The 22,462-nt window shown below is 39.0% G+C and overlaps 1 protein-coding gene across 2 annotated transcripts in view; it reads right to left on the bottom strand.

Moving 5' to 3' along the window:
• The window catches only part of PLCB1 (phospholipase C beta 1), an 827,705-nt gene that overhangs the window by 551,528 nt on the left and 253,715 nt on the right, over nucleotides 1-22,462 (bottom strand). For both annotated transcript variants that reach the window (XM_061125923.1, XM_061125924.1), the window contains exon 3: nucleotides 10,315-10,383. In XM_061125923.1, coding sequence (XP_060981906.1) covers nucleotides 10,315-10,383 — 69 coding nt within the window. The remainder of the gene's footprint in view (nucleotides 1-10,314; nucleotides 10,384-22,462) is intronic.

Genomic DNA, 22,462 nt, shown 5'->3' with positions numbered 1-22,462 from the left:
AAGAGGTAAAGGAATTACCTTTTTTAGCAGCATTTCTGAAACCTTTCTGGGACAAGTAGACAATTCCCCAGGAGACGCAGGTTCAATCCCTGGGTTGGGAAGATCCCTAGAGAAGGAAATGGCATCACACTTCAGTATTCTTGCTGGGAAATTCCAGGGACAGAGGAGCCTGGTGGGCTATAACCCATGGGGTCGCAAAGAGTCCAACACTACTGACCATGCATGCAATGAGGATTTGGGGTAGCCCATACAAAAAATATACTTTTTGTTCTGTTCCAGAGCATACACTCACACACACAAAGAAAGTATCACAAAATTTGCTCTGCACAAGACACTGATCTTTTCCATTCTAGTCAGGCCTATTTTATTTCATTAATGCTATACCACTAATAGATCAGAAACCATAGTGATACACACTCCTTTCAAAACCAAAGCTCCTTTTGAAATGAAGATGCAGTGAGTGTGTGTATATGGCATAGAAAAGATGCATGTAATATAGAATCTTTTTCTTACACGCGCTTCATAAACCTGGGGGCTCAGGGGACTGGAGGGAAGGCAAAAGGGAGGGGAGGGAGAGTACAAAAAGGGAAACATAAACACATTTTATATCTCAAAAAATAAGGTACTTCTAGTTTAGCTTTTCTATTTGAATAAACATTTCCTAATTTCTCTCCATTGAGAAATCGCAGACCTGCTAACCTGAACAAAAGCTGTATATAGCAAAGCAGATCTGGAATTGAATGCATTGTGTCAGGAGTCGACATTTAAAATTCATTAACACATAGATGCTTTTTCATTTCCTATAAATGTTATTTCAATTCACAGCAGGCATAGAAAACAGTTCATCTTCAACTAGATTGTGAATTTTTCTATAATGAGATGCTGTGAAAAACAAAAATAATAGGAATACATGGATAAATATTTGTGGGGTGCTTGCATATTTTGATAAACACTATCTGCTCCACACATGTTCTGCCTTCCTCTGATCACAGTCCCCACAGAAAGTCTTCCACTCGGTCTGTCTCCATGTTGCATCATCTTCTTGTCCTAAGCTTCCCAACTTTTCTCACTAATCATCATCCTGCTGCGTCTAGCCTCGCCAACACAATGGTCCCCTCCTACGGAGGCTTCTTTCTCCAGACCAAATGCCTCCTTCTAGGAAGTGGTTATGCTTCTGTCTTTCTGGAATACTCTGCAGGAAGCTAACCTCTCTGTTGGTGCCTGCTACACAGAATTGCTACAGTGTGGGAAGCTGGGTGCTGCCAGGGGTGGTATACAGAGATGGCCACCACGAGGACCCTGAGGAGGAAAAAGGAGTTCCCTCCAGCACCTTAGAAGCCAGTCCAGTGAAAGAAAAAGACATCTATTTCTTGGTAACAGTTCTTGAGCAGCTGAATGAGACTCGATGCAAACTCAGAAATTTCATTGAATTGTTCAACACATTCCAATCATTTTTAATAAATTAACTTTTCATTTATCCAGTTCAAGATAAGATTTTCTTTTGCAATTTAAAGATCTTAAATCTGGTATTAATAACCTAATTCTTTCTTGCCTGTCCATCCACGAAGTCCCTTTCAGCCAAGCCTCTGCTCCAAACAGTTTTTACAACATAATCTTTTCCAGTTTGAGTGAAATGTAACTGAATTCTGTTAATTTAAATTTAAATTTTTGAAATTTAAATAATGATAAATAAAAAATAATGATGATAATAGCAATGATAGTGGTTACTACTTAATGAGTGCTTATTATATAGTAGTGATAAGTTCAGGCAGTGGTGTTCAAATTTTGTGACAAATTTACTTTTCAAAACCCAATGTCCAAACCTATGGGACACTGTAAAAGCAGTGCTAAGGGGAAGGTTCATAGCAATACAGGCTTACCTCAAGAAACAAGAAAAAAGTCAAATAAATAACCTAACTCTACACCTAAAGCAACTAGAGAAGGAAGAAATGAAGAACTCTAGGGTTAGTAGAAGGAAAGAAATCTTAAAAATTAGGGCAGAAATAAATGCAAAAGAAACAAAAGAGACCATAGCAAAAATCAACAAAGCGAAAAGTTTGTTTTTTGAAAAGGTAAATAAAATTGACAAGCCGTTAGCCAGACTCATCAAGAAACAAAGGGAGAAGAACCAAATAAAAAAAATTAGAAATGAAAATGGAGAGATCACAACAGACAACTCTGAAATACAAAGGATCAAAAGAGACTACTACCAGCAGCTCTATGCCAATAAAATGGACAACTTGGAAGAAATGGACAAATTCTTAGAAAAGTATAACTTTCCAAAACTGAACCAGGAAGAAATAGAAGATCTTAACAGACCCATCACAAGCATGGAAATCGAAACTGTAATCAGAAATCTTCCAGCAAACAAAAGCCCAGGACCAGATGGCTTCACAGCTGAATTCTACCAAAAATTTAGAGAAGAGCTAACACCTATCTTACTCAAACTCTTCCAGAAAATTGCGGAAGAAGGCAACTTCCAAACTCATTCTGTGAGGCCACTATTGCCCTAAAACCAAAACCAGACAAGGATGCCACAAAAAAAGAAAACTACAGGCCAATATCACTGGTGAACATACATGCAAAAATCCTTAACAAAATTCTAGCAAACAGAATCCAACAACATATTAAAAAGATCATACATCATGACCAAGTGGGCTTTATCCCAGGAATGCAAGGATTCTTTAATATCCACAAATCAATCAATGTAATACACCACATTAACAAATTGAAAGATAAAAACCATATGATTATCTCAATAGATGCAGAAAAAAACCTTGACAAAATTCAACACCCATTTATGATAAAAACTCTCCAGAAAGCAGGCATAGAAGGAACATACCTCAACATGATAAAAGCTATATATGACAAACCCACAGCAAACATTATCCTCAATGGTGAAAAATTGAAAGCATTTCCCTTAAAGTCAGGAACAAGACAAGGGTGCCCACTCTCACCACTACTATTCAACATAGTTTTGGAAGTGTTGGCCACAGCAATCAGAGCAGAAAAAGAAGTAAAAGGAATCCAGATAGGAAAAGAAGAAGTAAAACTCTCACTGTTTGCAGACAACATGATCCTCTACATAGAAAACCCTAAAGACTCTACCAGAAAATTACTACAGCTAGTCAATGAATACAGTAATGTTGCAGGATATAAAATTAACACACAGAAATCCCTTGCATTCCTATTCACTGACAATGAGAAAACAGCAAGAGAAATTAAGGAAACAATACCATTCACCATTACAACAAAAAGAACAAAATACTTAGGAGTATATCTACCTAAAGAAACAAAAGACCTATATAGAAAACTATAAAACACTGATGAAAGAAATCAAAGAGGACACAAATAGATGGAGAAATATACCGTGTTCATGGATTGGAAGAATCAGTATTGTGAAAATGGCTATACTACCCAAAGCAATCTATAGATTCAATGCAATCCCTATCAAGCTACCAACAGTATTCTTCACAGAACTAGAACAAATAATTTCACAATTTGTATGGAAATACAAAAAACCTCGAATAGCCAAAGCAATCTTGAGAAAGAAGAATGGAACTGGAGGAATCAACCTGCCTGACTTCAGACTATACTACAAAGCCACAGTCATCAAGACAGTATGGTACTGGCACAAAGACAGAAATATAGATCAATGGAACAGAATAGAAAGCCCAGAGATAAATCCACGTATCTACGGACACCTTACCTTCGACAAAGGAGGCAAGGATATACAATGGAAAAAAGACAACCTCTTTAACAAGTGGTGCTGGGAAAACTGGTCAACCACTTGTAAAAGAATGAAACTAGAACACTTTCTAACACCATACACAAAAATAAACTCAAAATGGATTAAAGATCTAAATGTAAGACCAGAAACTATAAAACTCCTAGAGGAGAACATAGGCAAAACACTCTCCAACATAAATCACAGCAAGATCCTCTATGACCCACCTCCCAGAATACTGGAAATAAAAGCAAAAATAAACAAATGGGACCTAATGAAACTTAAAAGCTTTTGCACTACAAAGAAAACTATAAGCAAGGTGAAAAGACAGCCCTCAGAATGGGAGAATATAATAGCAAACGAAGCAACAGACAAAGGATTAATCTCAAAAATATACAAGCAACTCCTGCAGCTCAATTCCAGAAAAATAAATGACCCAATCAAAAAATGGGCCAAAGAACTAAACAGACATTTCTCCAAAGAAGACATACAGATGGCTAACAAACACATGAAAAGATGCTCGACATCACTCATTATCAGAGAAATGCGAATCAAAACCACAATGAGGTACCATTACACGCCAGTCAGGATGGCTGCTATCCAAAAGTCTACAAGCAATAAATGCTGGAGAGGGTGTGGAGAAAAGGGAACCCTCTTACACTGTTGGTGGGAATGCAAACTAGTACAGCCATTATGGAGAAGAGTGTGGAGATTCCTTAAAAAACTGGAATTAGAACTGCCATATGACCCAGCAATACCACTCCTGGGCATACACACCGAGGAAACCAGATCTGAAACAGACACATGCACCCCAATGTTCATCACAGCACTGTTTATAATAGCCAGGACATGGAAGCAACCTAGATGTCCATCAGCGGATGAATGGATAAGGAAACTCTTGTACATATACACAATGGAATATTACTCAGCCATTAAAAAGAATTCATTTGAATCAGTTCTAATGAGATGGATGAAACTGCAGCCCATTATACACAGTGAAGTAAGCCAGAAAGATAAAGACCATTACAGTATACTAACACATATATATGGAATTTAAAAAGATGGTAACGATATCCCAATATGCAAAACAGAAAAAGAGACACAGATTTACAGAACAGACTTTGGGACTCTGTGGGAGAAGGCGAGGGTGGGATGTTCTGAGAGAATAGCATTGAAACAAGTATACTATCAAGGGTGAAACAGATCACCAGCCCAGGTTGCATGCATAAGACAAGTGCTCGGGGCTGGTGCACTGGGAAGACCCAGAGGGATGGGATGGGGAGGGAGGCGGGAGAGGGGATCGGGATGGGGAACACATGTAAATCCATGGCTGATTCATGTCAGTGTATGGCAAAACCCACTACAATACTGTAAAGTAATTAGCCTCCAACTAATAAAACTAAATGAAAAAAATAAAAAAAAATTTTTTAATTAAAGAAAACAAAACAAAACCCAATGTCCACACTACATATATTAACTAGATTCTTGTAGCATCTCTGGGAGTAGAAAACAAGGATCAGCATTTTTTAAAACTCCCCAGGAATTCTATAAGCACTTAAATTTGAGAACTTCTCTGCTGCTAGTGGTTTGCTAATGAATTATTTGATTTAACCCTTACAACGATGATATGAAGTATTCATTTTATTATTATTATCTAGTGTCTAAGAAACAATGTTCAGTTGTGGATGTGCTGGTGGTGAAGGTAAATTCCGAGGTTGTAAAGAGCAATATTGCACAGGAACCTGGAATGTTAGGTCCATGAATCAAGGCAAATTGGAAGTGGTCAAATAGGAGACGACAAGGGTGAACACTGACATTTTAGGGATCAGCAAACTAAAATGGACTGGAATGGGTAATTTAACTCAGGTGACCATTATATCTATTACTGTGGGCAAGAATCCTTTAGAAGAAATTGAGTCACAAAGAATCTGAAATGCAGTACTTGGGTACAATCTAAAAAATGACAGAATGATCTCAGTTCCTTTCCAAGGCAAACCATTCAGTATCAGAGTAATCCAAGTCTATGCCCCAACCTCTAATGCTGAAGAAGCTGAAGTTGAACGGGTCTATGAAAATGTCCTTTTCATCACAGGGGAATGGAATGCAAAAGTATGAAGTCAAGAGATACCTGGAGTAACAGGCAAGTTTGGCCTTGGAGTACAGAATGAAGCAGGGGAAGGCTGACAAAGTTTTGCCAAGAGAATGCATTGGTCATAGCAAACACCCTCTTCCAACAACACAAGAGATGACTCTAACAAGCACGTCACGAGAAGGTCAATACTGAAATCACATTAATTATGTTCTTTACAGCCAAAGATGCGGAGCACTATAGTCAGCAGAAACAAGACTAGGAGCTGACTGTGGCTCAGATCATGAACTCCTTACTGTAAAATTCAGAGTTCAGTTGAAGAAAGTAGGGAAAACCACCAGACCATCAGGTATGACCTAAATCAAATCCCTTATGACTATACAGTGGAAGTGAGAAATAGATTTAAGGGACTAGATCTGATAGACAGAGAGCCTGAAGAACTACGGACGGAGGTTTGTAACACTGTACAGTAGGTGGTGATCAAAACCATCCCCAAGAAAAAGAAATGGGAAAAGACAAAATGGTTGTCTGAGGAGGCCTTACAAAGAGCTGAGAAAAGAAGAGAAGTGAAAGGCAAAGGAAAAAAGGAAAGATATATCCATTTGAATGCAGAGTTCCAAAGAATAGCAAGAAGAGCTAAGAAAGACTTCCTCAGTGATCAGTGCAAAGAAATAGAGGAAAACAAAGAATGGGAAAGACTAGAGATCTCTTCAAGAAAATTAGAGATACCAAGGGAATATTTCATGCAAAGATGGGCACCAAAAAGGACAGAAATGGTATGGACCTAACAGAAGCAGAAGCTATTAAGAAGTGGTGGCAAGAATACACAGAAGAATTATTAAAAGATCTTGATGACCCAGATAACCATGATGGTCTGAGCACTCATTTAAAGCCCAACATCCTGGAAGGTGAAGTCAAGTGGGCCTTAGAAAGCATCACTAAGAACAAAGCTAGTGGAGGTGATGGAATTCCAGTTGAGCTACTTAAAATCCTAAAAGATGATTCTGTTAAGTTGCTGCACTCAACATGCTACTAAATTTGGAAAACTCAGCAGTGGCCACAGGACTGGAAAAGTTCAGTTTTCATTCCAATCCCTAAGAAAGGCAATGCCAAAAAATGCTCAAACTACTGCACAGTTGCACTCATCTCACACACTAGCAAAGTAATGCTCAAAATTCTCCAAGCCAGGCTTCAACAGTATGTGATCCATGAAATTCCAGATGTTCAAGCTGGATTTAGAAAAGGCAGAGGAACCAGAGAGCAAATTGCCAACATCCATTGTATTACTGAAAAAGCAAGAGAATTTCAGAAAAACATCTACTTCTCTTTCATTGACTATGCTAAAGCCTTTGACTGTGTGGATCACAACAAATTGTGGAAAATTCTTCAAGAGATGGGAATACCAGACCACCTTATCTGCATCCTGAGAAACTTGTATGTAGTTCAAAAAGGAAGTGTTAGAACCAGATATGCAAGAATGGACTGTTTCAAAATTGGGAAAAGAGTATGTCAAGGCTGTATATTGTCACCCTGCTTATTTAACTTATATGCAGAGTACATCATGTGAAATGCCGGGTTGGATGAAGCACAAGTTTTAATCAAGATTTCTGGGAGAAATATCAATAATCTCAGATATTCAGGTGACACCACCCTTATGGCAGAAAGTGAAGAAGAACTAAAGAGCCTCTTGATGAAGGAGAAAGAGGAGAGTGAAAGTTTGTCTCAAATTCAACATTCAAAAAATGAAGATTATGGCATCCAGTCCCATCACTTCCTGGTAAATAGACGGAGAAAGAATGGAAACAGTGACAGACTTTATTTTCTTGGGCTTCAAAATCACTGCAGATGGTGACTGCAGCCATGAAATTAAAAGACTTTCTCCTTGGAAGAAAAGCTATGACCAACCTAGATAGCATATTAAAAAACAGAAACATTACTTTGCCAACAAAAGTCTGTATAGTCAAAGCTATGGTTTTTCCAGTAGTCATATATGAATGTGAGAGTTGGACCATAAAGAAGGCTAAGTGCCTAAGAACTGATGCTTTTGAACTGTGGTGCTGGATAAGACTCCTGAGAGTCCCTTGGACTGCAAGGAGATCAAACCAGTCAATCCTAAGGGAAATCAGTCCTGAATATTCATTGGAAGGACTGATGCCGAAGCTCCAGTATTCGGGCATCTGAAGCAAAGCGCCGACTCATGAGAAAAGGCTCTGATTGTGGGAAAGATTGAAGGCAGGAGGAGAAGGGAATGACAGAGGATGAGATGGTTGGATGGCAGCATTGTCTCAATGGACATGAATTTGAGCAAGCTTCCAGAGATGGTGAAGGATAGGGAAGCCTGGCATGCTAAAGTCCGTGTGGTCGCAAAGAGTTGGACACAACTGAGTAACTGAACAACCACAACAACAGGCAGAGAAACTGGCCTTGAAAACATTGAAGTATGTGGAGATGCTTGAACACCAGCAAGGAATGTAAAGTAAAAAAAATCAAGAATGTGGATTAAAAAAATAGGGAACACAAACCTAGGCTGAACAAACGTTAAAAGCCAGAGTACTCTGAGGTTGAAATCTGTCATGAAGGGTAGCATTTTAGGTTTATCAACCAAGCAGAATACATACCCGAGTGCCGTTCATTTCTCAACATGCAGTAGACATTTATCAAACTGTGTCCGTATATGAAATACTTAAATTAAGTAGGCTGTGGGCTGCAGTAAGACAGTCACACCTAAAGGGAGGTCTCTGTGTGCCAGAGGAACTGACTTGAACTTCCAAAGCCTGGAAACAAAAAGGGTCCAATAGAGGGTAGGCAACTGACTTTAGCCAATAATGACCATGAAACGTCAAATTAGGTCAATGAATTTGTATTAAAAGATAACATTTGTAATTGTTATCAGTATAGTTCTTGGAACTAATAGGCTTATGTGAAACCTGTCTAAAATCTTGAGAGAAGAATAAAATGTCTATCCTGAAAACTGAACAATTCTGAATCATCAACAAAACATTAAAGACAATAAGCTTGATACAAAAATAAAAGACCAAACTACTGAAATACCATTGTATTCCTAAGTGAGTGAGCGAGTGCGTGAAAGTTGCTCAGTCGTGTCCGACTCTATGCGACCCCATGGACTATACAGTCCATGGGATTCTCCAGGCCAGAATACTAGAGTGCATGGTAGCGTTTCCCTTTTCCAGAGGATCTTCCCAACCCAGGGATCGAACCCAGGTCTTCTGCATTGCAGGCATATTTCTAAGTGATTGATGCAAATAATGGACGATTTTCAGGTGAAACACAGAAACCTTTCTGAAAACAATTCTGATTTTTCTTTCTTTTCATTTACCACATTTTCCTGCAGGTCATTTTAACCTCTTCAGCAATAAAAGCAGTATTTGGCTGTTTGCTCTATGACAAAATTTGCCAGCAACTACCACACTGTTAGGTATCTGAAGACAATCACTAGGTGACTTTCCTCACTGCATCTCCACAGCAACAGATAATTTTTGATGTCAAAGTATGTGTCTTGACTTTTAAGGAATAATACAAAAATTGCAGGTAGATACTCAAATAGAAAATCGCTAGTTTTATATCAATTATGGGAGGAGGCAAGTCCCTGAATGGCACCCGTACTTCCCTATTTGCCAACATTCTCTCCGTGCTACAGAAGAAGTCCTTAAAGTATTAAAATTTAAATACACTAAAGTGTAGTTTCCCAGTTTGATAACAAGTCAATATATCCTGCTATTATACCCTACCAGATAGTCTAAAATTTAAAAATATACATAATGTTTTATTCAACATTTTTTGGGGCCACACCGCATGACATGCGGAGTCTTGGTTCCCTGACCAGGGATCAAGCCTGCACCCTCTTCAGTGGAAGCATGGAGTCTCAACCACTGGACCACCAGGGAAGTCCTATATTCAACATTTTAAAACAATCTTCCAAAACTAAATAAATTGCAAACACTGCTTTAGATGCTTCTTCAGTAAGCTTTTGAAACCCAAGTAAGTTGACATTCCACATAACTGATCCCAATGTCTGTGGGTATTCACTGGAACATTTGCAAAAAGATTTGACACTCTGGCTTTGGGGATGAAATGACTCCAACTGCAAAATCTTTGAGCCAAAAGATCCTGTTTATCTGTCTAAAAGGTGGGTTCACGTATGCTTATAAGGCTCAGGGAATTTTTCAAATACTTTAAAGCACATTTTGAGTATTTAGAATTACCCAGTAACTTTTGTATAATATTTTTTTCAAAACAAAAAAAAACAAGGGCATAAAGCAAGTCCTATGTCCACTGATTCTATATTTGCTCATTGCTTCCATCTTTTATAAAAAATGGTACTGTTTGGACATACTGGCTTCTGGAAGGACTGGCTGTTTTATTGCATTTTACAACATTTACAACAGAGAAAGTTTTAATTGGGGCAATTAATTGATACCATGACACAGCTAAATAATCAAGGCAGCATCTGGTGTGTACAGCACGCTCCACTTCCTACCTTGGGCGCCTTGGCATGTTTCCCACATCTGGCGTCTTTGACAAGGCTGAGATCTAACAGCTCCGTCTCCTGGAAGGCAAAAGTGTGAGATCGTTGAGCATCCACACAGATCTTTTTTCTTTTGTTTCATAGCATTGACATCACTTTAAAAATAATATTATCTTGAGACCTGCCTGAAAATTTCCCTGCAGTTGGGATATTTTTCTCCTCTTACATGCACTGCCTGTCAATGGAATGGGAATGGAAACAAAAAGACAGCTACCTGCTAGTTCTCAGCTTCATATATCATAATACATTTTGAAAGTACAATGGTTTGGGTCCCCAGTTTATCCTATAAGCCATTCCTAAGTCATGATGAGTCAGGCCTTCCTGTTCCCTTGTTGAAATATATTCCTGAGAGTCACTCTGAGTGTTTTGAGGATTTGTGAGTGGAGTGAGGGGTTAGGGTTGGGGGTGGGAGGAGGTACCACCCCCAGCTCACACCATACCCAGCCCATGTGGCCAAGCTAAAGAGATGGGTATGCCTCCCATACCTGCACCCCAAGCCTTTTGCACACACCCCTTGGGCCTATGTTTTCATTTATTCATTATATATTATTGAATGACTATAATATTCAAGTTACTCCAGGATACAAGACACATAAGACATGGCAGCTTCTCTGAATGGACTTGCAAAGTAAATATATATACGCATAAGACAAGGGAGAGTGTGTTAAGGCCAACTTTAAAGTTAACTGCTATGATGGAGGGGGGTTAAAAAGAAAAGATTACTTTTCCCCTAGAGGCTCAGAAAAAAAATTCTGTGAGGAGTCACTGAGACTGGAGAAGGGAAGTGAGGAGATAAAGACCTCCCCAGCTGGAGGCCCACATGGCAAACGTCCAGCCAAGAGAGGGCCAGAGGTTTGAGCAAAGCCTTGAGGTCTTTGTGACCCTTAGTTGCTGGGAGAAGGAGGACAGTGCGTGGGAAGCAGGTGGGAGAGAGAGACGCAAAGGAGGGAGAGAGGGATGGGAGAGGATCTGTGTACACCTACGGCCGATTCATGTTGAGGTCTGACAGCAAACAGCAAAATTCCGTAAAGCAATCATCCTTCAATTAAAAAAGATAAATAAATTAATTAAAAAAAAATAGAGTGAGTGAGGAAAAGCCCAAGGGAAGGCACAATGGCAGTGCAGGAAGGGGGCGCACACAGGCAGCATGCAGAATTCCACTGTGGGAATGAAGAGCATATGAAGAAACATATGAAGAAAAGGGAGCGAGAAGACCAGAAATGGACTTGAGTAAATGGATAGAAACCCTAGAAGTCTGGCTAGGGACACTGAGCCATGGAGTCTGGGACATGCACATCTCCGAGTTACACAGAGCACTCTGCCACCAGCCAGAGGAGACTGGTGCAGTGAGCAGAGACACACAAGCTGTGTGCTAGACAAGGAGCCTTTGGGATGGCTCCTCCAAGCCCCTTCTCCCGGCGGGAGGTGCTGCACCCTCACAGGAGGGGCGGTAATTTCTCATAGGTCCCAACTTTTATCAGGACCAGCACCTGAGGTTCCCAGCCAATCCCTTCAAATGGCTGACCCCAACTCCAAACGTTTGGTGCAAAATGGTCTGATTATTTTCCTGAGTCTAAGGTTGATTTCATGATTGCAAGACAATAAGGGTCAAAGATGTGATGGAGTCTCTACACTGGGGTGCAAACCCCACAGCGGGTCCAACAGAACCCTGGGCCCTGCACAGCTCACCACAAGCAGGAGGGAGCACAGCAAACAATGCCTTTTCTGCTTTCATTCACACTGGCCTTCGCAATTTGCCTTCCCCCATTTTAGTGAATTCCTTAACCCATTACTATGCGTGACTCTGTGGAGACCCTGCCAAACTGTGGTGTGTGACAGGTAGCAAAACCAGCAAGGATCTTGCAGGACGGAGTAGTGGGCATCATGCTTCCCTCAAGGATGCACCATCCACAGTATCAAAGGTCACCTGGTGAGAGTTAGGAACCAACATCTCTCAAATGAGGGACTTAAGACTTCACCCAGGCAGAGGCATACAGAGGATTCAGGAGATAGGAGGTGGGGCATCTGGCCCAGGTTTCTTCACCTTCATGATAACAGCAGCCAAAACATTTACTGAAAGAGGAGAAACAGGAAGAGAACCTAGCTTGAAGAAACTTAATCTAAAAGACAAGAACTGAGTGGAGTGCTGAGACACAGAGACCAGATGAAGGTCAAGGTGTTAGGAATAAAGACGACAGAGGGTGAGATGGCTGGATGGCGTCACCGACTCGATGGATCTGAGTTTGAGCAAGCTCTGAGAGTTGGTGATGATCAGGGAAGCCTGGCGTGCTGTAGTCCATGGGGTCACAAAGAGTTAGACACGACTGAGGGACTGAACTGAACTGAACTGATGATAGGAAGTAAAACTGACTAAAGTAAAGAGATAAGGCATTGACAGCTCTAGGGATTCCAGCTTCCTCACTGAGACTCAGAAGTTTGGGCAAAATGACAGTGCATAGAGGAGATGCTGGTTTGAAGACTTTATCCATTTGGAAACGCCCACCATTAATTCATGGAAGCATTATTTATTGAATGCTGCAATGTGTCAGGTACAGACTAGATACTGAGGAATGACACCTCAAAACATAAAGAGACACTCATGCACAAAGCTAATGGTTACACTCTAAAGAAGACATTTCAAAGTGCACTGCAGACGGTGGACCACAAAGGGCTATGGCATCTTTTCAGCCAACATGTAAGGATGAAAAGGAGTTTGCCAGCCTTATAATTCTGCGTTTTGTGGGGAGGGTTCCAGGGAGAGGAAACAGCAGTTGCAAAGGCAAAGAGGCAGGAGTCCTGAGCAGAAAACAAGTCACTCTGGACACACAGCAGAAGTGCATGAAGACTTACCAATCACTTCCAAACTTAACAGCTGTTACCTGCATGTTCTCTTTGTAATTACTCATGAAATACTGACATGTTTTTCAAGCTTTTTTTTTTTTTTTCCCATAAATGTAGCATCATGTTTTATATATATGCAGAATAAAAATCACACCCTAATTGCACCCAAACATCTTCTATTCAAGGAAATTCCTCCTGGTTGAATAAACAATAGACTTAAATTTTACTTATTTGTTTTACACACAAAGCCCAAATTGAGTTCACAAAGAAATAGAGCTTAGCAGGCATCATTCTATAGACTTTTCTATTACAGATAATGAACACTGTTTTTTGCTTTCAGCTCAAGAGGAAACATTCACTTCCCAAGTCACAGAGGGGTAGTTAACATTCATTTTGATCCCACAACAACTAAGAAACTTCTTTGCAGCGTGTGTAAAATTGTGTGTGCAAGAAAACCACCACAGGGCACTCTGAGCATGGGCAATGATGTGTGTGAAAGACCCTGTTGGAAATCTATCCACAGACTCACTGGGCTAGGAAGACATGATTAAAATAGTCTCCCACTTCTATTAACATGCAACAGCCACCCCTCTGGGATTTAACTACATCCTATTTGCACTCCACTTAAAAGAAAATGAGGAATACAATGGAGGGACTGCAAAAATGTTACTTGTGTCATTAAAACTCTTTCTAGGTTAATTTTCTAGTGTTAATAGTTTTAACAACCCACTTTCATGATGAGAAAGCAAGGAAATGGCCCCTTTCTCAATTCATTTAAGAGTGACTGTTTTCCAGGTCTATGGAATTCACTATTTCTTTATTATTTTCTTTAAGAAACAGAGGCCCCATGATTTTTAATACCTGGGTTTGAGGAAGGGCCCTCAAATGAACTAGTCATGTATTTGTGCAATCATCAGACCACAGTGAGCATCAACTGTATCATCTATACAATGAGTATGATAAAACTTTCTACATCAGTGGTTCTCAAAGACGGCATTGGAGTCACCTAGAACATGTGTAAAACATAGACCGGTTGAGCATCGTTCATCAGCATCTCCAGTTCAGCAGGACTTGGGTGCACCTAAGAACCCGCATCTCTGACATGCCCTCCTGTGATGCTGTTCCATGGACCCTAACAGAAAACGCTGATGTACTAATTCACAGAATTGCTATTATAGGCTTTTTAGGTAAACATGAGAGATAAAACTATGCATTATATGTTATATTATGTTGCAGGGAAAATTTAAAATGGTCACTTCTTTATATACGGAATGGGCAAATAAAAATTTACATCTATTAAAAGCAAAAGTGTGACTAATGGTGAATCACTTAGGCTCAGATTTTATTTATTGAAGATAAACTATTGAATGACAAAAGCCACTATCTCTTATTCTAATGTGCCCTTACCATTAGATTTTACTCCATAGAATAAATATCCCTGTTGTAAATTTAAGCAATCATTGATTTTTGATGAAAATAGCTACACTATACAACTTTTGTGTTACACTTTGTAACATTAAAGACATTTAGCAAAATAAAAGAAGAAAATGTGTCCTTCTCTCTCACCTCTAAGCCCACCCAACAAGGAAAGAGGGTTGAGGTGCCCAAAGGCCTATGATCTACCTGGAACAGTCAATGAAGAATGAACAGACCCCTTTTTATTTCCAAGGCACACAATGGCCCCTGCATAGCTTAGAGACCACATTCCTAGCACCCCCAGTACATACACTGATGTATTGACAAATGTGCCTTCTCTCTAGGTCAGTATGGACAAAAGTCAATTAACAGTAATCAATGATTTAGTTTTGATACTTTGAATTAGTGATGAGAAAACTGAGTCAGGAAAGCTAGGAGAAGACCAAACTGTCTCTGATGTTTACTATTCAGCAAAAAGACTTCAATTCATCAGCCATCAACACACTGTGAGGTAGATGAGTCATGAAATGCACTGCAAACTCAGAAGAGAATGCAATTTAAAACTCAGCCCTCTTCCAGAATACCAATTTCTATGCATTGCCACCAAATTCTATTAGTCATCCAACACAATAATGTGCTTCAAGTTCACACAATATATAATCAGAGCAGCAATTACAGTCATAAACATTACACAGGGAAGATATTAATGGCTGGGTATGTATAATTGCCCATGTGTTATATTCATTAAGTTGTTCAACCTCGATTTACCAAAAGTAGAAGACATTAATATGTTTTATTGGCTGCCAACCCCCTAAAATGTCCAATGTTTAAATTAAGCAACTTGAGCATCATTTAAGTGTTTTAATTTAAAGAGAAGCAGATAAAATAGACTCTGTGTTCTTTAACTTGATTTCATCCCTGAGAGAGTGAAAATCTGTTTAGTATACCTCTTAAAACAATCCCCTGCACCCACCTTCACCTGGTCTCTCGTTTTCTTTGCTCCCCAGCCTCAGTTGTCTTTCCCCCCACAGTCTGCAATGGAGCCTCAGTAGGAAACACACAAGGAAATGAGATGCCCAGGTCACCAATACCAGCCACAGAAGAGGAAAGAGAAAGACTATACATCTGGATTTCTTTATTTTAAAAATTCATTTAATATCATGCAAATTTCATAGAACTAGAAGACAGAACACTGAAGTTGTCTCTTGGAATTACCATTCGTAATCTGTGTACTATTAAGTCAGTTACTACGGATGCCTGTTCCTTAAATCCTTGTGTATCAAACAGAGATGCCAATGCTATCAATATCTTTCTCAGTGGGCTGTTGTTTAATCTACTGAGATATTAAACTGAGATCTCCACTTAGCTAGCAGGGACTCCTGCATCCATATAAATTCTTATGCTGGCAATAGCTGCCATGCCAAGTGAAAGGGAAAGGACCCCAGAAGAAAAGCCGGTGACGTGTGAGTAAAGCACCTAGAAGACAGACACAGAAAGCAAACAAGAAACAAACAAAGATGAAAATCTAGTGCTTGAGATATTTCATTAAACACTGAGTCAGCTTGGAAAGGTGTCTGACTTTCAGTGTCACAGTTAAATGCAAAATAAAATTAATATTTGAAATGGAGAACATGAGAACTAGCATGTCTTATGAACTGTGTTATAAGTACTGACATAGCTTTTAGCCAATCAAATAAAACTGAAAAATTATTGAGTGAGACAAAAGGAACCAAAATCAAGTAGTATAATTAATATGACAACAATAATAATAATTTTAACTAGTAATAGAGAACTGACAATGTGCCAAGAATTGCAAGATAATTTGTGCATATTATCTCATTGGTCTTGACTGCACAACTATAACATTAGCATCATGTTCCTCTACTTTGAAGATGGAAGAACTAACAGAGACCTTCAATGACTACTGATCATCCGTTGAATAAGTGCATCACAAATCTCAACTTTCTGCCCACCTTTAGCAAGCTGAATTCCAAGCTGACCACCAGGACTCCTGCCGCTGACATCTATGCCTCTGTGGAAACCTCTCCCACTGACTGTGGTCAGGACTTACAACTTGCTTCAAGGTAACAGAATACAGCAAAGGCTATTCTTCCCTCCCACAATTATGTTACCTTATGTGGCAAATGTGAAGGAATCTTGCAGGTGTCATGAAATCTCTGAACAGATAACTTAAATTTAACTAAAACAAAGACATCCTGGGTGAGTCCTTCAGAAGTGACCGGTAGTGATAGACTCGAAGCTGTAGAGATGCTCATGTGCTGGCTCTGTCGTGTATTGTCTCTGGAAAGGGAAGGCCTCTGAGAGCTAAGGGCCTCAGTCCTATGGTGACAAAGAACCACAGAACTTTGTCAGCTGTGGCAACAACATGAATGAGTCTGATAAAGGAACTCTAGCTCCAAATGGCAACACAGCCCAGTAGACACTTTCATTGCAGCCTGTGAGACTAAGCAGATGAGACCCTGACCCACTTGAAACTTTGAGATAATATTAATAAATGTGAGTTACTTCAAGCCACTGTTTGTGGTCATTTGCTATGCAGCAGTGGGTAACTAAATCACTATCCCATTGTTTCCACGTTCTAGGGCATTTAATTAAAATGGAAATGACTTTACATATCTTGGCACTCTCCCCAGCATAAAAATCACTGCAAAGTTGTCATCTTTTCTAATACATCCAACAGGAAACATTGTCTGTAATGTAACCGTAGACTTTTGGTACTGGAGGAGATCATAGGTGAGGAAACTGAGTTCCAGAGAAAAATATATCCATTGCCAAAGATCACGGAGACTGAATACAGGATAGGAAAAGAACTCATTTTCCCCCAGATCTATTTTTTTTTCACTAAAGAAATCTTTTTCAGTATTAAAAAATAGCAGGAATATTAACAGAATAATACAAGTAGAAAACGAACATGTGTCTTTATTCATGTACAAAAAAAAGAATCATGATAAATGGTTCTTTATCATGATTCTCATGATAAATGTCTTTAACATAACAGAAGTTTAAAGAGGCTGTGAAACTGGGTCACAGTATGTGAAGTATATTAGCAAATACCTACTTAACTTTCCTTTGTACATAACCGGAAAAATAGTTCAGCCCCTTGTTATGCAACAGTTAAATTTCCTCCTTCTAACTTCCTTCTTCAACTCTCTGAAAAACTTTTATATATTCATCTAATAATAAAAAAGCTGCTTAAGTTGAAAGTTAATGCAACTGAACATAAAATTACACCCATAGCACCAAACCTTTTATTAAGATAGAACATTAATAAAACTTAATTCTAACAGCATACATGTTTATAATGACACATTTATAACTCCACACATATAAGACTATGGGAGAAAAGAGATCTAGAGCATATAATATCAGAAAATATATTTTAGCAATGTTTTAAAATGATGAATGAAAAACTGGAGAGACTTAAATGGATAGTAACTGGATTTACTTTAAACTTATTTGATTATTATTTTTAAAACTGAGAAGAAGACTATAATCAACAAGGAAAATCTATACATATACTAGAGATATATTCAGGAGTATAATGAAAGTTTATGAAAATATGTTTTATTTTCCTAGCTCATATCTATTAACAGGCATCCCAAGGAGGGATTCATGGCATTTTTATGGACAAATAATCATATTGCATTTGCTAAAGACTCAGGGTTTTTTAAAAATTGTATTATGGTGATAAATATTGCATTGTCAAATTTTTCTATTATGCCCTTTCTCAGCAAAAGTCCTAATTTCAGGCTAATCAGATGAACTAGAAACAGCATTTATCATTTGGCAAATAGTTTCATAAATGTAGAAAACTATCTTTATGGATATTTAGGTGAGCATAAAATCCAATCTCCATAAAATGTCTCTTAGACATGCAAAGAAATATGGAAATGATATAGATTAATCAGGCATACAAGCTGTTTCCACTTGAAAAGTCCAGATAATTTAAACATAGTCAGATTTTCCCCTTAAATCATCTAACATGTTGTCTCTGGTCTACACCTATTTCCCTGTGGCTGAACAGCCAGCCAAGCTTTTTATCTGCAGTTCAACCTGCTTCTAGTCTCTTACTCTTACCCTACTAGAATATCTGAGCATACCGTTTATCTGCTTCCATGACCTAAACTCTTTCATTTCCCTAAACCAGTAGTTCTTAAAATGCAGTTCCTGGACCAGTCAGATCAGCAACAACATCACCTTGGAATATGTGCAAAATGCAAATTCTCAGGCCCTACCCTAGACCTACTGAATCTGAACCTCTGGGGTGGGGCCCAGAAATCTGTATTTTAATTAAGCTTTGGGGTGATTCAGAAGCAATCAGAGTTTGAGAACCTCTGTCCTAGATATTAAATGGAGACAACAGCTGTCCATAGAGAAGGCTACTTCACCAGGGCTAGAACTTGTAAAACATTCTGTAGAATGCTGGACAAATTACCTATATCCATGTAATATGAAATAACTGCATCAGAGTCCCAAAAGCAATGAGAGAACTGATAATAAGACTGTTTGAGAAACGTCTTCAGACTACTGAGTTTATCAGTAGCATCAGTATCATTACAGATTAAAGCAGTGATTTCCTTATCATGCCCTAGAGCCTGGATAAGTCAAGAGAGCTTCTAAAGATGTTTGGCCTATTGCCAGATGTTGTGATTCAGCCCTGTAGCCGGTTGGTAATCGAGGTACTACCTTTTCTTTTCAATCACACAGTCATGACATGTATGATGACTTCTAAATTTTCTGAAGTATACAAAAACGTCGTTTGTCCTTGCTTTCCCTAGTAGTCACACTGTATTAATAATATCAAATCAGAGAGTCTCATGTTCTCTCCCTCAGCTATTCATTCCAACACATTATCACAAATATTTCTGTCCAAAAGTTTGCTTTTATCTTGCCATGACTCTCCCAGTGTTCTGGCAACCACACATCTGTTTTTGTAAGATTTAATAAAATTTTTATGGCTTCATGAAGGATATTCTAAAGCTTTTTTAAATCTGTGACTCTTGGAAATTAAGCAACACACTTTTGAACAACAATTTAATCAAAGAGAAAATCAAAAGTGAAGATAGACAATATCTTAAAACAAACAGAAGGAAAACAGAACATATCAGGGTGTATGGGATGTGGGAAAAGCAGCAACCCTAGCGTTTCGGTGACCTCTTAATCTCACGTGACACCCTGAACATGCAAGGAGTTAATGTCGCTTCTAAATTGAGATACTTGAAGTTGACAAGTATACAATAACTTGTCATTTTCTTTTCAAAGAAGACTTCCTTCTTAAGATCACTTTTCATTTTCTGGCAAGACAAAAGGAAGCCAACAAAGCTCTTTCCAATGTTCGTGTGTAGGGATAAGGACTGGATATGTCCAGTGAAGAGTAACATGCTTAATAAATTGTCCCTAGAAGAAGAATAGTCACTGAGTCAGTGAACACATCGTTCCTAAGGCCTTGACTGTGTGCTCTAAGTTCATCAGAGGTAAACTCCTTTTTATGTGACTGTTGATCAGCTTAACGCAAGTACACATAAAGAAGCCAGCTACTCATATCAAGAACTGTAAATAACAGAAAAAGTTCACTAAATCCAGGGTCATGTCCGGCTTACCAGGAAATCCTAGTGAACTTCCTGTAGGAAACGTGATTGATGCCCACCCTGATGCTTGCCAGTCCCCTTTCCTGACTGGACAGCACTCCCCAGCGCCTGCATGATTCTCTCTCTTTTTTTTTTTTTATTATTATTATTTTTTTTTCCAGTGGGTTTTGTCATACATTGATATGAATCAGCCATGGATTTACATGTATTCCCAATCCCGATCCCCCCTCCCACCTCCCTCTCCACCCGATTCCTCTGGGTCTTCCCAGTGCACCAGGCCGGAGCACTTGTCTCGTGCATCCCACCTGGGCTGGTGATCTGTTTCACCATAGATAGTATACATGCTGTTCTTTTGAAATATCCCACCCTCACATTCTCCCACAAAGTTCAAAAGTCTGTTCTGTATTTCTGTGTCTCTTTTTCTGTTCTGCATATAGGGTTATCGTTATCACCTTTCTAAATTCCATATACATGTGTCAGTATGCTGTAATGTTCTTTATCTTTCTGGCTTACTTCACTCTGTATAAGGGGCTCCAGCTTCATCCATCTCATTAGGACTGGTTCAAATGAATTCTTTTAATGACCCAATCAAAGAATGGGCCAAAGAACTAAACAGATATTTCTCCAAAGAAGACATACAGATGGCTAACAAACACATGAAAAGATGCTCAACATCACTCATTATTAGAGAAATGCAAATCAAAACCACAATGAGGTACCATTACACACCAGTCAGGATGGCTGCTATCCAAAAGTCTACAAGCAATAAATGCTGGAGAGGGTGTGGAGAAAAGGGAACCCTCTTACACTGTTGGTGGGAATGCAAACTAGTACAGCCGCTATGGAAAACAGTGTGGAGATTTCTTAAAAAACTGGAAATAGAACTGCCATATGACCCAGCAATCCCACTTCTGGGCATACACACTGAGGAAACCAGATCTGAAAGAGACACGTGCACCCCAATGTTCATCGCAGCACTGTTTATAATAGCCAGGACATGGAAGCAACCTAGATGCCCATCAGCAGATGAATGGATAAGGAAGCTGTGGTACATATACACCATGGAATATTACACAGCCATGATTCTCTCTTAAGCACTGACCCTGACTGTCGCTGGCCTCCGGGAGCACTCGGCACACTTGCAGAGACTCGGAGGAGCCTGGGGGCAATGCAGCAGGGGGCGAGAGCTCAGGGGGACGGGGGCATCACAGCCCAGCCACCTCGTCTAGGGGCCGAGCACATTCCCAGGCCGAGGCTCCCCTCGGGTCGGCATGTGCTCCTTCACGGTCCGGTTTCCCTCTCTCTTCCTGTTGTCTTGGGGAAGCTCTACCTCACTAAAGCTCTTGCTCACTACCACTTATATTTGGGTCTGTTTGGAGAACATGATCCAAGACAGCTATCATTTGCAAATAACCAACTTAGAAATTAATGTTAAACTCGAAAGTATTCTGAATTACATGGATACAAATTTTTAAATCACATTTTTATATTTATTATTGTCTTTGGCTTTTGATATATTCTGTGTACTTTTGGAATTCTTAAATTTTCTTTTGAAAACAGGCTGAATTATTATGATACATCTACTAAAACCAGCATTTTTTGAGACAGTGAGTTCTTGGTCACTGTACACTGATTTTATCTTGTATCATCCTTAATCCAGTGTTAAAATATTTTGATTATTTCCTGGAAATAGCTATATGAGTATATATCATCTAATCTAGTGTGTAACTAGTTTTCTCTTTTTCCTAGTGAGAAAAAGATTATAAAAAAACATCAGCTTACCTAATTTCCAAACTAGAGTTCCCATTTGTCATATTTAGGGCTGAAAAGAAATATGTTCATATCCACTATATTTTAGGTCATCTTTTTTTTGGTAAAGATTTATTCTATTTTCAACCACCTACTCTGGTTTCCCCTCTTTAAAAAAATATATCCCTAGGGAAAACATATAAACTTTACTCCAAAGTTTAATAAAAGTAATTCATTTCATAATTTTATCAAAACTTTAAATGTGAATTAAGATGACTTTTTAAAAAAATTTTTCTATAAACAACATCACTTTTCTAGGTATTTTTCACAAATCCTATTATTTTGGTATTACTACTTCTCTATAAATGGTAAGGGAGTAAGTGAAAAGCAAGCATAGTAAGACTGAGTGTGGGACAGATTTGAAAGACGATGTAGGGAAGACTGTGAAACTGAAAACTTGCAGCTCTTGAGGGGAGACCCCTGCA

The sequence above is a fragment of the Dama dama genome, chromosome 23 (assembly GCF_033118175.1).
Source record: "Dama dama isolate Ldn47 chromosome 23, ASM3311817v1, whole genome shotgun sequence".
Taxonomy (NCBI): domain Eukaryota; kingdom Metazoa; phylum Chordata; class Mammalia; order Artiodactyla; family Cervidae; genus Dama; species Dama dama.
This window is presented reverse-complemented; position numbering and strand designations above follow the sequence as displayed.